The 17,076-nt window shown below is 39.5% G+C and overlaps 3 protein-coding genes across 4 annotated transcripts in view; 2 read left to right on the forward strand and 1 right to left on the reverse strand.

Moving 5' to 3' along the window:
* Positions 1 to 3,880: 3,880 nt before the first annotated feature.
* On the forward strand, positions 3,881 to 6,792 carry LOC137993677 (V-type proton ATPase subunit G-like). Its single transcript, XM_068839647.1, has 3 exons — positions 3,881 to 4,028; positions 5,143 to 5,243; positions 5,636 to 6,792. Exons 1-3 carry the CDS (start codon positions 3,920 to 3,922, stop codon positions 5,801 to 5,803), a joined length of 378 nt encoding a protein of 125 aa, XP_068695748.1. The 5' UTR covers positions 3,881 to 3,919; the 3' UTR covers positions 5,804 to 6,792.
* Positions 6,579 to 9,831, reverse strand: LOC137993676 (proline and serine-rich protein 1-like). The gene has a single exon (XM_068839646.1). The coding sequence runs from the start codon at positions 9,688 to 9,690 to the stop codon at positions 8,896 to 8,898; it is 795 nt and encodes a 264-aa protein (XP_068695747.1). The 5' UTR covers positions 9,691 to 9,831; the 3' UTR covers positions 6,579 to 8,895.
* Positions 9,832 to 9,847: 16 nt separating this feature from the next.
* The window catches only part of LOC137993675 (ATP-dependent DNA helicase Q5-like), a 34,749-nt gene continuing 27,520 nt past the window's right edge, over positions 9,848 to 17,076 (forward strand). Inside the window, exons 1-5 of one of the 2 annotated variants that reach the window (XM_068839643.1) lie at positions 9,848 to 10,092; positions 11,156 to 11,711; positions 13,651 to 13,741; positions 14,738 to 14,834; positions 16,191 to 16,302. In XM_068839643.1, the coding sequence (XP_068695744.1) occupies positions 9,993 to 10,092; positions 11,156 to 11,711; positions 13,651 to 13,741; positions 14,738 to 14,834; positions 16,191 to 16,302 (956 nt within the window). In that variant the 5' untranslated portion in view covers positions 9,848 to 9,992. The remainder of the gene's footprint in view (positions 10,093 to 11,155; positions 11,712 to 13,650; positions 13,742 to 14,737; positions 14,835 to 16,190; positions 16,303 to 17,076) is intronic. The other variant, XM_068839644.1, reaches the window with a different exon arrangement.

A 17,076-nucleotide genomic window follows, 5' to 3' on the forward strand; every position in this document is an offset into this window, starting at 1 on the left:
GTACACCGGAAGACACGAAGACTCCACCGTTGGTCAACGACAAGACTCCATCGATTTGGGAAGTCATAATGCAGCTGTCAAATGCTGCCAGTAGCCAGAGCCAGCGTCATAGCGCATCTGTCAATAAAGTAATTTTTGATTGAGCCTCGTGCGAGTTCAATTCTGTCATTTAGTGCACAGCCAAACTGAAAGGCGTTATCGGGATTGCCGAGTGTTGGAGGGAAACACGAGCATATTTGTCTCCAACCCAATATTGTGTTTAAATAAAGGATTTTTGTTGTTGAAGAGTTGATCATGATGGCTTATCTACTGTCAATAAATGCTGGCGGGCAACATTGTCGGTACATCACATGCCCAACATCACTTTTCAACAAACATTAGCCAAAATGGTGCAATGCTCATTCTGTGCTTTACAACAGGTGTATGGAAAAGTCATGTAAAATGGAGATCGAAGACTGAAAACCTGGGAAACAAGGACCTACAAGAAAGAGTGACACATCAAGCATATGGAGCGTTTTCACTCACGTGACCAGCAGCCATATTGGATTACTGAAACAAAAGAAAGTATTTGCATAAAAATAGAGTTTACTTCCCGGAGGATTAGTTGGATACACCATCATGGCCCCCATTTATTTGTTTTGAAACATCATCAAGGTCGCCGTGACGTCAAGTGAAAACGCTCCTTAAGTATAAAAACTCACCATTCCTGTTGTTTACAGTGGACGATGAGCGCTGTCCGGTCACCGGTCAGACATTTAGCCGGCAAGTCGTTTCACTTACAAGTCGACTTCCTCCACAAATGATAGGAAAATATCTTTTCGTGTGTAGACGAAATAACTTCATGGTGTAGGCGAATCGACCCGCGACACCCCGCTATCCACACACTCGCCGGACCGGTCTGTAGAAAACAACGATCTTGTGGTAATTTACCGGGCTTAACTCTTCGGCCACTACAAACTACAAGAATGGCTTACTTTTTGATGCGTTATATAGGTACATCTCGGTATACACATGTGTAGGATTAGTATGCACAAAGTTCTTGGAAGCAATGAGCGACTCCGAAGAAGAGTCGTTTTTAACGCAGCTTTTCCGGCTCTTTGGAAGCATGTGAGGCCACGTGCGAGAACAGATATCTCGTCAGGAGACAAAATAGAATTAGAACGATTTATAACAGACTGAGCTTGTAAATGCGAAAACTTCTGGAAGTTAACCATAGCGCATGGTTGTGCTATGGCTGTTTCATATTTTATAGCGCACGCACAAAGTTTAGCCAACGTGCATACGTACATCTAAACTGATGAAGGCTTAAGTACCAGCCGAAACGTTTTGAAAGCAACGCCTAAAAAACACATTCAGCGTCAAACTACTCGTTAAGAATGCGCATACGTGGTATTGAACGAAAATAGTCTAGTCAAAAGTAAGCACGAATATAGTGTCTAATAAGCTCAAACCACCTACAAATTCACACACCGTTCGTGGGAGACCACGAGTGATCAAGTGGAAGCTTGGAGAAAACGAGAGAGAAACTTATTAGATTCCAGTTTATTATTTACAGTCATTTCCGTTATTTTCCGTTACTCTTAGTATTTGAATTCAAATTTGTTGTAACTAACATATTTCACCACATTTTTTCCAGTATTACGTCAACATCTGTTTACTATATATATGTACATAGAAGCAATCCAATGTAAACTCTCATTGTACCTGAAGAAGGCTGGGTTGGCCGGCTGAAATATAGTACACCCCTAAAATCAAATCTATGTTGTATCGGCTCTGGCTCAAACTATTTAGCTTCTCATACCAGTTGGTTATTTACAAGTGCGGCCGAAAAGTTGAACCAGCGACTCAAAGTCTGGTCAGAACGAGAATCTCCGGATTTCATGGCGAGCGCCCTTATCACTGGGCCCCAGTGCATCCTCCTATTGCCCTCCCGTTCCGAACACGCTCGACACCTTTTAGCGTGGGTCTCCCACGAACAGTGTGTGAATTTGTATGTGGTTTGAGCGTAATAGACACTATATTCGTGCTTACTTTTGACTAGACTATTTTCGTTCAATACCACGTAATGCGCATTCTTAACGAGTAGTTTGACGCTGAATGTGTTTTTTAGGCGTTGCTTTCAAAACGTTTCGGCTGGTACTTAAACCTTCATCAGTTTAGATGTACGTATGCACGTTGGCTAAACTTTGCGCGTGCGCTATAAAATATGAAACAGCCATAGCACAACCATGCGCTATGGTTAACTTCCAGAAGTTCTCGCATTTACAAGCTCAGTCTGTTATAAATCGGTCTAATTCTATTTTGTCTCCTGACGAGATATCTGTTCTCGCACGTGGCCTCACATGCTTCCAAAGAGCCGGAAAAGCTGCGTTAAAAACAACTCTTCTTCGGAGTCGCTCTTGCTTCCAAGAACTTTGTGCATACTAATCCTACACATGTGTATACCGAGATGTACCTATATAACGCATCAAAAAGTAAGCCATTCTTGTAGTTTGTAGTGGCCGAAGAGTTAAGCCCGGTAAATTACCACAAGATCGTTGTTTTCTACAGACCGGTCCGGCGAGTGTGTGGATAGCGGGGTGTCGCGGGTCGATTCGCCTACACCATGAAGTTATTTCGTCTACACACGAAAAGATATTTTCCTATCATTTGTGGAGGAAGTCGACTTGTAAGTGAAACGACTTGCCGGCTAAATGTCTGACCGGTGACCGGACAGCGCTCATCGTCCACTGTAAACAACAGGAATGGTGAGTTTTTATACTTAAGGAGCGTTTTCACTTGACGTCACGGCGACCTTGATGATGTTTCAAAACAAATAAATGGGGGCCATGATGGTGTATCCAACTAATCCTCCGGGAAGTAAACTCTATTTTTATGCAAATACTTTCTTTTGTTTCAGTAATCCAATATGGCTGCTGGTCACGTGAGTGAAAACGCTCCATATGCTTGATGTGTCACTCTTTCTTGTAGGTCCTTGTTTCCCAGGTTTTCAGTCTTCGATCTCCATTTTACATGACTTTTCCATACACCTGTTGTAAAGCACAGAATGAGCATTGCACCATTTTGGCTAATGTTTGTTGAAAAGTGATGTTGGGCATGTGATGTACCGACAATGTTGCCCGCCAGCATTTATTGACAGTAGATAAGCCATCATGATCAACTCTTCAACAACAAAAATCCTTTATTTAAACACAATATGGGGTTGGAGACAAATATGCTCGTGTTTCCCTCCAAACACTCGGCAATCCCGATAACGCCTTTCAGTTTGGCTGTGCACTAAATGACAGAATTGAACTCGCACAAGGTTCAATCATAAATTACCTTATTGACAGATGCGCTATGACACTGGCTCTGGCTACTGGCAGCATTTGGCAGCTGCATAAAGACCTCCCAAACCGATGGTTGTCGTTGACCAACGGTGGAGTCTTCGTGTCTTCCGGTGTACTTTGAGCATAAAGGATCACCTATCGATTAACGATCGCTTAACATTGCTCAATTAATTCATCATGAACGTTCAAGTCTAAACGCGCCGCCATCTATGCCCCATCCACCACTGTACTCGTCACATACCTCGTCACTTGACTCGGCAAATAACTCGTCACATAACTCATATAACTCGTTATATAACTCGTCACATAACTCGTCGCAGAACTCGTCACATAATTCGTCAAATAACTCGTAACATAATTCGTCAAATAACTCGCTATATATTTCATCACGTAGCTCGTCACATAACTCGTCACATAACTCGTCAAATAATTATACTTTGTCATGGCCCTTTGCGGGCTCTGTATATTTTAGCTTTTTCTCAAAACGTTAAATTATTCCAAATTGTGGCACCCAGGAACCTTCACCTACCCACGTGCTCCTTACGTTGCTACTGCTTACCCCTCCCTCAACAAAGTCGTCACATAATCACATGACTTGGAGTCACTCGATTTTCAAGATGGCGTCACAATCACAAGGAATACAGCAACTGTTACAGGCTGAGAAAAAGGCCGAAACTATGGTGTCTGATGCTCGAAAACGTAAGAATGTATTCTCAAATTTATTCTTTAAATTTTTTGATCCTTTAAATTGAAATTTTGGGAAAACACCAAATTGTATTCTCATTGAATTTCGAACATGTTTCGGAGAGTTTTTGAAGATCCCCACCGATTACCCGAAAACGCTTCTCCCGATCTTAGAATAAAACCATGCTTCGAGCAACCCGGGCCAGGACGACGTCAACATCTTTGTGGGATTTTCCCGTCGCATCAACCTTCCCATACCAGTTTTTGTATCCCAAGAAAAAACTGTTGAATTGTAATCCATAGCCAATTGATTGATATTGTATTTTGAAGTAATGGAAACACGTACAGTTTGTAACCAAACTGAGATTGAGCCTAAACCCAGGTACAGCAGCCTAAGAGCTTCTGCATACGCATATGAGCAAGGGACTGGCTTTATACAGAAGGGAAAGGAACTTTATTTAAGTGTCTAATCTTCTTACGCTGGAGCACTAATTGGGAGCACTGTAAATTGAAATTAACAAGTTAACGCAAATCAAATCAAATGTTGGTTTTTGAGGAGAGAGGAAAACCGGAGTACCAGGAGAATAACTTCTTGGTGCAGAGTATCAGAACCAACAAACTTGACCCACATATGAGTATCAACATGGAGTTTGGGAATCTAGCCCAGGCCACTTTGGTGGGAGGCGAGTACTCTCACCACTGCGCCATCCTTGCACCCGTAGTTTTTCAGTGAGCGATTAACCCATTGACTCCTGGGGGTTCCCCATTGACGAGTAAAATCGTCTGGCGTTAGACAGAGTGAAATACTAAGTATGGCTGGTTTAGGCCGGTTTAAGGGTGAATGGGTTACCTGAAATTGAAAAAACTGTATGAGACACTGGCCAATGAAGCATCGATTTGCTTAGGCTTGCTTGTTTGGAAAAAAATATCTTGGTAACAGATCTACATGTAGACTATTTCTGTTTAAAATTGGCCAGCTGTGATACTAAGTTCCTGTCGGCTAGCTTTCATGAACACATTGATACATGTAGGAGTACTCACTTTATTATTCTGGCTACTGGTAAGTTGGTCAGTCAGTTGAATATCAATAGGCCCTAGTGATTTTTAATGATTATTTATTCTTTGGCAGGTAAGACGCAAAAACTGAAGAGAGCAAAAGAGGAGGCACAGGCTGAAATAAGGAGTTACAAGGAAGAACGAGAGAAGCAGTTTAAAGAGTATCAGAGAGAAGTAGGATTAAAACTATCCATACACACTATTTTGCATTGAGCAGGGCATGAATTTCATGGTGTTGGGGTCTGTTCTTGTAAAGGAGCTTTGCTCTGTTATGTGACATTCATTACTTTGGATGGTGGTAAAACTGAAATAAACTGTGGTGAACTTCATTTGAACTAAGCTAAAACTCCTCTCCTCAAAAAGATACTTGTCTTCCAAATATTGATTTGCATTCAATCTTAGTTCTTACATGACTGTATGAACTCCTAGGTGCTCTGTCAGAGTACTGTTAACATTAATTTTAAAAAAATTCTCATGCACCTGTAATGTGAGACCAACTATCGCTGCACAGCATAATGGTATGATCTTGGAACTATGAACTAATATTCAGTTCATTTTTTACACAGCACATGGGGTCCAAAGATGATTTTAAAGCAAAAGTTGACGAGCAGACAATGGTGCAGTTGAATGAAATTGGTGAAAGTGTTGAGAAAAACAAGGAAAAAGTGATAGACAGGCTCCTGAATTTGGTTTATGACATTAAACCAGAACTTCACCAGAATCTGAGGACATAGGATAATAGTTATGAGCAGACTCAATAAAATAAAATGAAAACTATCATCATAGTTTGGTCAATGAGTTGGTATCTGTACCCTACGATGTAAGATAAAATGTGATGATTGTGAGGTACGGGTACATTTAATTATTACATGGCAGTTATTATTGGTGCATAGTCGTACTCTAGTTTCTTACTGGTACGTCAGCCAAAGTAGTGTTAATTTTTGTTTTAATTTGTTTTTAATGATATGGGGAAGAAGCACAGAATTTCAAGAAACATTCAACTGCAATAGTTTATTCTGAACTTTACTGACCTTGTGAAAAATCCTTAAACCCTTGTGCTTTGATTATATAATTCAATTAACAAACAGATTTAATTCTTTTACCCAGGTAAGGCAGCTGTCAGTCAGCTCTCAGCAACAACCTGGGATATTATCATTTTTGTTGGAAGCATATTAATTTTGCATCATTAAGCAAATACCGGTACAAAATAAATGAGCTCATTAGTGAGAATAGGCTATTCCCAAGTTCATGTTTGCCTCCTCTTCAAAACGAGTCAAAGTGTAAAATTGTCTTATGAAAATTAGTTTTCATTCGTATGTAAAGTAGGACTAATTACCATCACAAAAACTTCACATTTGGACTCCCTTTGAAGAGCAGGCACACTTGAACTATTGTACTTTGATTTTTTTACCACCACCAAGAACAAAACAGGAAAATGCTGCCTTTTCGTTGCTTCGTTACAGTACAAGCTACTCAAGATGGAACGAAAAGTTGCAAAATTCGTTGACAGACATCATTAGAAATGAGTTATTCTCGAATTCAGAGAGAAGTAGTGGGAAATTATTGTAATAAGTGTATTGCTGGTTAGATTGAGGTACATGAAACACACAGGTTTGTTTTCCTTGAGGTTGTGAAGTTTTTTTTATTTTGGTATATCTGTTCTAGAGTAAAGATTGTTGATAATGGGCAACTGAATATGCAATAAAATCAGCCTAAATGATTACTCTGCGACTTCTTTGAGTTCTTCTTCAAAAAGTTATGGGTAAAAGTTTGACCAGTTCATAGGTCCTACGCAGTGAGAACTTAACTCCGTGCAGTGTTAAGGGTACTTGAGATGACTGCCTTTGCATATCCAGTAAGATCTTATCTGCCCTGACACCTACAAGTTCTTTAATACTATCTAGTGTCTTTCTTGATACGCCCCCAAGCATTTCGATGATGATGTTGTGCTGGGCAATCTTATAGTGTGGGTACTGCTGACGCATCTCCCATCTGAGTGGTGCGTACTTTGAGGTTTTCTCTTCTACCTTCTGTTTCCTGTTTGCCATCCACGGGCAACTCATCTCTACTAGTAGCACCTTCTTCTTCTGCTTATCCACAACTCTTGCATCGATCCCGTTTGCTCTTACTTCCGTCTTCTATGCATACACTGGCACATCCCAGAAAGTGCTGGCTCGATCATTCTTGTACTCTGGCTTTGGTGTTTCAGGCGAGCACCAAGATGGCGCACTTTCTATTAAGCCCATATCACAGAGCAGATAGAAGAATAGAACTGAGGGCTGTGTCGTGCCTGGTCTTGTACTTGCTCTGCGCTAGAGCGCCACATCCACTCAAAACATGAGGGATGCTCTCCACATCTTTTCCGCACATACGACACTTGACGTCTGTGTTGTTGCTTGTCTTTGTCTTGTACTGTTGGTAAATCTTACTGGGGAGTAGCTGTTGGTATAGTTTGTAAACTTCAGCCACTGTGTGCATGGGCGCAGTTTTCCAGCAGCCTAGCCAACTGAAACAGCCAATCACATCCGCATCATCCCATCTTGCTTCAATCAACTTTCCTTGCCATTTCTGTTGGCGTACCTCCTCAGAATTACTTTCTTCTTTCCTTGATCCTCATCATAGCCCCGACTTTCTCTCCAGGTAACTCTTCTCCTTCTTCGGTGTTAGCAGTTGGGCATGGGTAGCTTAACTTCAGATACAATCCTCTTTCCGAAGCATATCTCTCGGTATCTTTCTTCAAAGATCGTCTTCCAGTTCTATTATTATTATTATTGTTATTATTATTATTATTATTATTATCATTATTATTATTATTATTATTATTATTAAGTGGGCAGTTTGACTGACTCAGAAGGGACTGCTGGCAGTGTATCTTAGGTTTTAAAGAATCTATCCTGAATCACTTCAATTTAGGGAAAAGTAGCTGACTTCTGAGTAAAGTACTGTAGCTGACACTTTTCGTTGGCTGTGGCCTTTCATTGAAACTACTGCAGAGGGTTTACAAACAAGAGTGAATGTTAAAAGGGTAAGGAAAAAAATCTTGCAACCCTACAAGCCAGTGCACCAAAAAATAAGTTGAGTTGTTGTTTTAAAATAATCTTTCTTAATGGTAAAACAACTTCCCTTTAATATGCTCTAGTAAGAAACAGTACGGAGGGTCTCCCAGGGGTTTTGGGGAACAAGGGAACATGCCTAATTTGAACAGGGAACAGAGAAAAAAAGATAAAGTATCTTAGGGAACAATCAAGGCTGCTGCCTAAGAAAATTGTCCGGGAGCCCTTAAGGCTTCCAACATTAAAAGTTAGTAGCCCGAGTCATTTTTCAAGAGCCCAGAATTAATTAATTCCAGTTTGGATCATATTTACAAGAAAGTGAGGATGAATCAAGTAAGGCGCCCATTCGGGCTACTTGTTCAGAAATTTGGTCACCCGGGACAATAAACCATTTTAGAGATCAAAAAACTGAAAACAAGTTTGGAAGTAATTTCGGGAACAAGCCTCAAGGAAACAAGGAAACAATGACTCTCCTGCAGGGAGGCCCACGGTATGCATGGATTTTAAATAAATCCATGATATTGACACATTGTGTTGCCCATCTTGAGAACTAAAATGCACTGGCTATGCTAACAGATAATCGAGCTGTGCATAAACATCCTCTGCCATCGGATAACACCATCATACAAATATTAAGTAAAATTTCTCATGCATTTCCCTCAAAAAAGAAAAATTTCTTGAGCCTCTGCCTTGCAAGTAAAATTTTCATGATGCAATTAAAGCTGTCAAAAAATGTAGGCTATATACATCTCAAATGCATGACTGTCGTCTGTTTACTTCCACTGAGGCTGTGCTGAGTAGCCTCCTTGAGGATGGTAGGGTGGTGGCTGTGCCATTGGGTAGGTTCCTATTGGATATGCCTGTTGTGGGTATGATGCAGGTGGAGTGACAGTGGTAACTGTGGCACCAGGAGGGACATGCAAAACTTGCTGGCCAGCACCTGGAGGTGTCACATATGAGGTTGTCTGATAGGTCACTACTGCTGGACGTTGGACAACAACCCCTCTTTGCTGTGGGCGGCCAAACAACATACCACACGCACCTCCCACAACATTAACCGCACCAGTAACAGCTTTATCGGCAACCCTGTATAATGGATCATTGGGATCGACGGAGGGTTTGGGTCTTCCATACGGATAAGGATTTCCTGCAACACCTGGATTGACCATTATAGGCGTCTGGGGAGGCCCCATGGTGGATCTTCTTTGCATGATGATTCCAACACGATTGCGTTCGTTGATATACGGGAAGACCTCATTGAATACAACGAAGTTCAGTGGATCTGTGACCTGCGCTGCAACTAGCTCGAGTGCTGAAACCTTATTGTTGTCGAACGAGAAAGCTCTCAGTAATGGAATTATCCCAACGCAGGTCGCAGGAAGCATCTTCCCAATACAGGCTTGAAGTCCTTTCAATCGGCCGTCGTCGTAACTGAACTCCCTCATCAACTCTGCGACTTGCTCGGCATAAAAAAGTCCTTGAGCAAAAGCGATTGCATTCACTTTGTCGTCCTTGAAGGGCAGACGCTGGACTTCCCTCTTAACGATTCCGAAAGATATAGGATCCATTTTCCAAGTTAGAAACTTTAGCTAAATTCGCACCTTACAATATTTTCAGTGGTACTATGGATTATTAAAACGCTTACATCATATGCTTATTTGAGCAGGTGACAAACAACCCACGCAGACTCGTCCGCAGACTCCATTTTGACGGTGACCGACAGCAGAGGGAATGGGACCTTAACTTTCCTCGGGCCATCTCCGGATGGAATCGAAGCCCGAGATATTTGTTTTCGGAGATATTGAATTTTAAACCTGACCGAAGCATTTTAATATGCAAAGTCCTTATTTTCATCCGATTAAACAGGAATATGGCATCACAGGATTTGATTACTGCTTTAAGAGATGTTTTTAAGCACAAAGACTTCAAGTCAAAACTACAAAAGGAAGCCATAGAGTGTGTTTGTGATGGTAAGCACCAACCAAAGTTGCACACAAAAATTAAAGCTCCCTGTTGATGACATGAAATTAAGACTTAAATTGTTCATCTGTTGAAATTACTGGTAAAAGCGTTTGAATCCTGAAGAATGTAAGAAAACAAGTAGAGACTTCAATTTGGCTGTACGTTTCAACTGAGCCTAAAAATTCAACTGTTAGTATCATTTTAATAACATTAATAATAATAGAACTAATTACATGTAATAATAACAATAGAGCGATTTTCGATTGAGTGTCGTAAAACCAAAACCAAAGTAATTACTTTGGCCAATCAAAAACGACGGAGACAGTCCATCAAAACCAATCAAAACTCGAAGTAATTACACGACACAAAGCGTGGGAAAATGTGCTCGCGAGAACCACGATTGGTTTTGGTTTCACTTCTGATTGGTTGAAAAAGTGGCGCGAGAACTTTGAACCAATCACTGAGTGAAGTAATTATAAACCAAAGCAATTCGCTAATTACTTTCGTCACACTCAATTGAAAACCACTCTAATAGTATGTAATAATGAAGATTTTGTGATCATGTTTTTGACTAATCAATACAACTTGCATGCTGCATGACCAAAAAAATTGCCATTAGTTACTTGAAAAATATCATCACAATATTACAGTGCGACGCACATTGTAAGCTAACCCAGCTTTTATTTTCTAAATTATTCGCAATCTGATTACTAAAATCTGAAAAATTTTAAACAACAGATACAAACTGAGTAGCTAAATGGGAGAGTATTGATGTACATACATGTTACCCTTACTACTTGAAAGTTGCGGTGTTATTAACAACAAAATTAAGAGTGGCATAATTTATTCCTCAATCGTGGGTGAAGAATGAATGTTGTTGTTTGCTGTAGTAAGTTTATTCAAAACTGGTGATACTGTATGTCTGACTTGCCATTACAGTACAATCATGAAAAAGGATAATCTACTGACAGTGCTATAATTGCATATGGTGATGATCTGGTCAAGTGTTGTTTATCACCTTTAATATTGATCACTGTTTGTCAATGAATATGTCTTGTTTCCTTCACACAGGACAAAAGGATGTTTTTGTTTCCATGCCTACAGGATCAGGAAAATCACTATGCTATCAACTGCCAGCTGTCGTTGCATCTGGAATCACTATAGTATTTTCACCGCTTATCGCCCTCATACAAGATCAAGTGACACATCTGAAATCCCTCTCGATAAAAGCTGAAACATTAAATTCAAAACTTTCAGACTCAGAGAGAAAACAAGTATATGGAGAAATTCAAAAACTTCAACCCTCTACCAAGCTGTTGTATATCACTCCTGAACTTGCGGCTACTCCTGGATTCCAGAAAGTTTTAGGCTCTTTAGACAAAAGAGAACTTCTATCATTTTTTGTTGTGGATGAAGCGCACTGTGTTTCTCAGTGGGGCCACGATTTTAGGCCTGATTATTTAAAGCTTGGTTTGTTACGGACACAATTTGCAAAAGTTCCATGGATAGCACTCACAGCTACTGCTACCCCTCACGTTCAAGCAGATATCATCACTTCTCTTCGACTGTGCACACCCAAAATTTTCAAGATCCCTTGTTATCGACCAAATCTGTATTATGATGTATGGTAAGTATCTCATGTATATGTGGTACTTTTGGAACATTATAACTGTCTACTGCTAAATGTTTTGACAACCTTTAATACATGATGCAAAAGCTCCCACCCAGGCAATTAATGGCCGTATTTTTGGATGAGGACTATTCACCGATTCACACCTCAGGTACCCCAGGATGGCCCATGCAGTTGACGAATAAAATCATCTGGTGTAAGACAGAGTAATGCACTGATCAAATTGAAACTTTTACATCCCCTTCCCCCCCCCCCTTTTTTCCGAGCAAACCCCGGGTATTTGACTATCTACTGTGCCCAGGGAGTGGGGAATTTGACCTTTGCCTACGTTGGGTGGGGAAAATTGAACCGGAAGTGTAAGGTTTCAAATGATTTTTTTTGGGGCGCCGAAGTCGCTAAAAGCTATAAAACACGTGTTTTAACGCGATGGAAGAGTTTAAAGGAAGAGATGTAGCATTTGTGAGCGATTGGCTTACAAAAAAGGTCTTCAAAAGGTTTTTATTAAAGACACCAGGAGCCGACGACGATTCTTCTTTAGTAGGGCATTTGAACACCATTTTGGCCCGAGGGCGCGGGAATTTGAACGATCCAATCTTCAAAAGTTCGAATGCCTGGGCTTTGCCCGGGAAGGGGGGGGGGGGGGGGGGAATTGTTGAAGTTTCGAGTTGATCGGCGCATAAAATCTGAATAAGTCTCACTCCCAGGGGTCAATGGGTTAAACGGTACAGTTGATCTCGATTGCTTGTTCAATAAAATTCTGTGGAATGTCTTAGCAAGTGACAATATTATTTGCAAAGAGTATGGCACATACACTGTAGATCTTTGTGTTGGCATGTGAATTCTCCTATATCTAGCAAATGTGGTCAGCTTGGTATGTGGTACAGTATCTCAGAAAGACTTATGGTCGTGTAAAAGATGTTGTTACATGTAGCTATAGAAAGTGGACAAACAGAATCATGGTGATGATGATGATGATGATGGTGGTGGTGGTGGTGATAGTGATGATGATGACAGTGATGATGATGATGACTCTGACAACAAACTATTGATAAAGAAGTTAATGGCTTATCATGTCAAGTGCTCCATAACCTCCACAGGGTTGTAGTACATGTATAATAATAGTACATGTAATATTGATTTTAAGTGTTTTAAGTGCTTATAAAAAAATAATCTTGAGAGGCTCACCATTACATTTTGTAGATGTCATGACATAGGAAACCCCTTTTTGTCCCTAATTATTGATGCCCTTGGGCTATTTTGGGCAGGAGTTGAGCTTGTAACAAAAATTATTATACATTGGTGTCCATCACCAGCTCAATTTTGATTGGTAAAGCACGCAGCTAATTTTTGCTTGCTCTGTTTCTCTTACGTCATTCCTACAGACAATAGATTTTATATAATTATGTAGAATTGACTTCATACCTACAGACAATTATAGTTTTATGCATGCAGAAGTGACATCACCTAACACACCAACCAGCAGAGGAGAGGAAAAGACTGCCCACCGCAGAAATATTCTTTGATTTGCCGCTCATCCAAAGAAATGGATGAGTCAGTCCTCTTGTCTTTACAAGTGCAGCTCAGGAATCTGCACAATAATTATTATAAAACAATTATTGAATTCGGTTTTCACATGATAGCGATAATTATCAAGGCCTCAGTTTGTGTTATCCTCCTCATGCAGCCTTCAGCTTCGGCAGATAACACAAACTTTGGCCTTGATAATTGTCCCTATCATGCTCAACGTCATCCAATAATTGTTAATTATTAGTAATCTTATGGTGGGCTCTTGCCTCAGTTGGGCAATAATCATATTAATGTTATAATAATTATTGTATTAAAAGCAGGAATACCATTTGCAAAATGATTAATTTAGCCTTCAATCATTAATTAAAAGTATTTCTTGATTCTGCATGTTCTTTTGAATTATTGAAAGTTTCAAGGAACTCCTGGATGATCCTTATGCAGATCTGAAGACTTTTGCTGATTCAGCACTGTCAAAACAGGATAGCAGTAAAGGAGAGAAGGTAATTAACATTTTTGTCCTACAGGCTTTCTTTTGCTTAATAGGTTTGGAAGATTGTCGGAGGACCTTTCTCTTACAATGGCAGCCAACACTAACTGAAGATGAAATAGCACCCCCAATTGCCAGGCAACCCAGCCATGAGCTCCACACAGGGACGCATGGCACTTGTCACTGTCACATAATGACATTATATTACAATGTATAATCACGAAAACTAAGAAGAAGGATATAAGGAGAAAAAATTTGTTGAGCGTAATATTTAATATTTATTTATCATTCATTGAATGCTCAAACCCTGCTCAATGGAATATCACCTATTATTATATACTAAAACAGTAGATAGCATTGAACTCGCGCTGATTGGCTCGTCAAATTCCGAATATCCTGTGCTATTTACCTCCGAGCAACTCGGGAAAAAATGGCGTCCCGATTTGCATCCGTGACAAGTGAAGAAAACATCCAAATTAATTTTTTGTGCTAATTATTTACCTCGCAGCTTCGCGGCTCGGTAAATCCACTGCTAGCCACCTCCACTTCGGTGAATAGTTGATAATTACAGTATAATTGTTAAATACACAGGTGATTATACAAACACTGGCAGCCATTTTGTCCGTTGAGGTGATTATCGGCTGATGATCCGAGATAGCGAGCCAATGAGAGCGCGCGATTTTGAATAATCACCTGTGTATTTTAAACTAATTGTTAATTAAAATGATGATGTTGAGAACTACTGCATCCATACTCATTTTGTGATGCTTACTATTAAATTGTCAGCAAGCAAAATGGGAAATCTTACCTTAAAATGCAATTAATACTTTTTGAAGATATTCTGAAGGTTTGTGGATTTGTGAGGAATCTGATTGTTTTCAATTGGTACACGATAAGACATGTTCCACAGTTTCACATTCTTGTGCTTTACTTCAGAATGGTATTTTCTATGAACTCTTGTTCTTATGAATGTGTTGAATTGCTTTGCAAATTTGTCATATTTTTAAAGGGAAGTGGCATTATTTATTGCCGTACAAGAAATGCTTGCGAGGAAGTAGCATCCAGACTGTTTAGAAAGGGACTTTCAGCAAAGGCATATCATGCTGGTATGGACACTAGTCTAAGATACAAGTTTATGATCATTAATAAATTTTATACAATAATTTAGAAATTTGAAACAGTGCTTGATATTATTCTTAGGTGTTAATTACTTCTTGCTCTATATTGCATTAAAAGAACATTAACACAAAAGTCTTCTAATTAAAGTGAAGAGTCACAATGTGATGAGAATAATTTGCTTCTTTTGAACATATTTACCTCATTGAGGGGAATCATTTTAGTGTGGAGAGTTATTGCTGCCGCAGTGAGTGAGCCTGAAGCAAACGAATGAGGCAGCTCTCTAATCAGGAAAAGGACGGATTTCTTTTGAAACGTGAAGATTGGCGCAAGGAGTTGTGGTTAATAATGCGCGAATGGAGGAATTAAGACGTGCTACGATCATCAAAGCCTGCTCTGTTTTTTATTTGAAAATGCATATACTTTCACTATCATGCAACAAAGAAATGAATTCAAAATCATTCAGTGAAAGAGGCAAAGAACTTGGAATGTTGTAGGAAACAAATCTTTTATTATTTAACCACCTCCCCGATTCTCAGGTCTGTGCGGTAATCATTTTTGAGTTATTTGTGGTTCCAAGCATTTTACGCAACTAAAAAATGTAAAAAAAGATTTGTACGGAGATGCCATGTGGTTCACCAATATGGCGGCCGGTAATCAAGGAAAACATCTGGAGTTCACTTTGCGATGAAAGCACTTACTTTTTGCTCATTAGATAAAACACATCTCCTAATGTACTTGAAAGGCTCAAACTGCTGAGATTCATAGGGACAGACATTTTTTCAACCAAATTAATTAATAGCTTTGTATCATGGTGTCATGCAAGATGACATTTCAGAAATTCAAAATGCTGTTACAGTATGGAAAGGAAAGGAGTCACAGAACTAGTCACACACTTGAAAAAGATTTATTTCTAGGTCTTCTTCAACCTCCTTCAGATAAAAATTCAGAAGACCAAGTGGGATTTTAGAAATTATCTTGATGACGTCACTGTTTTCTTTCTTCTCTCGAGTGGTGTCCAGAAGGAGGTCCAGTTGGGGTCCACGTTTTGTATCATCCCTGCTCAATTCCTATTAAAATCTCGCTTCAATTCCACATTGTTTAATAATTGAACATCTCCCTTCCCTTCCCCAGCATTTCTATCATTTTGGTAAACTAGTACATGTAATTATTATTAAATATTAATATTATTGTATGTGTCATCATTAATTTTTTTGAATTTATTTTTATATTATTGTTTAATACCTTGTATTAAAAGGGCAACATTTTCTAGTGGATTTCATTCCCTTGTTGGGTTAGTCTTGAAAAAATTCACTTAAAAAACCAAATCATTTTAACATTCACAGGCCTGAAACCAGCTAAAAGAGATGAAATACAGCTAGAATGGATGGATGGCAAAGTGCAAGTGATTGTCGCTACCATAAGTTTTGGAATGGGAGTGGATAAAGCCTCTGTGAGGTAACCCTACATGTACATACTGTAATAATAGTTTTATGATCATTTTGCATAACAGGTCGTGGACGTGATCATGCACATTAGCAATACAATGTATATTAATGTTTTCTTTGTCATCAGCCATTTTTTTCTTACTGGTTGGAGCAAATTTTCAACTCTTCTCAATGTTTTTGAAATTAAAGGTTGTATTTCATTAAGAGTCTAAAGCAACTCTTTTGCCTTAATGTTTTTTGGTTTGTAGCAGAATGTAACCTTTCTTTACAGAACAGGGCAAAATTGTGACCATTACAGTTGCATTTCATGACTGACTTTTTTCCATTATTTCCGTCTAAAATATCTGCAGGAGTTTCAAATTTGAAAATTTGAAATGAATGGGATTTGCCACTACATGTACTTTAATTTGCTAAATACTGTAAATAAAGAAACTGAATCTGAAGATATGGGGCAAAATTGTAGTGTACATGTAATTTAGCTATAATGCCATGTACATAATGCCATTCCCTCTATCATTCACCATTTCAACCATTTCTTTACACATTATAACAGCTGTATGTATTGTCACTAAATTTCCACATTATTTTGTCGCAAAATTGTGATTGCTTGGCTTTACAGACTAATCGTTGATCAGCTGGCCCAGCTCATGCACTTCTTTCCTCTCACTGCTCCTCTCTCTTCCCCACCTCCTCCTCTCTACGTAGCTGCCCCCTCTCCATCTGCTGCCATCTGTCGCTGGAGCCTGGTGGTGGATGGTTTTATACGACTTGTCCTCATGTCACA

The sequence above is a fragment of the Montipora foliosa genome, chromosome 2 (genome assembly GCF_036669935.1).
Source record: "Montipora foliosa isolate CH-2021 chromosome 2, ASM3666993v2, whole genome shotgun sequence".
NCBI lineage: Eukaryota > Metazoa > Cnidaria > Anthozoa > Scleractinia > Acroporidae > Montipora > Montipora foliosa.

What these genes read in the sequence shown, in the direction of transcription:
- LOC137993677 (XM_068839647.1), top strand. Translation starts at nt 3,920, where the DNA reads ATGACTTGGAGTCACTCGATTTTCAAGATGGCGTCACAATCACAAGGA. An exon ending in GGTGTCTGATGCTCGAAAAC is followed by an intron (nt 4,029 to 5,142) that starts GTAAGAATGTAT and finishes ATTCTTTGGCAG; the next exon opens with GTAAGACGCAAAAACTGAAG. An exon ending in TTAAAGAGTATCAGAGAGAA is followed by an intron (nt 5,244 to 5,635) that starts GTAGGATTAAAA and finishes TTTTTTACACAG; the next exon opens with CACATGGGGTCCAAAGATGA.
- LOC137993676 (XM_068839646.1), bottom strand. Translation starts at nt 9,690, where the DNA reads ATGGATCCTATATCTTTCGGAATCGTTAAGAGGGAAGTCCAGCGTCTG.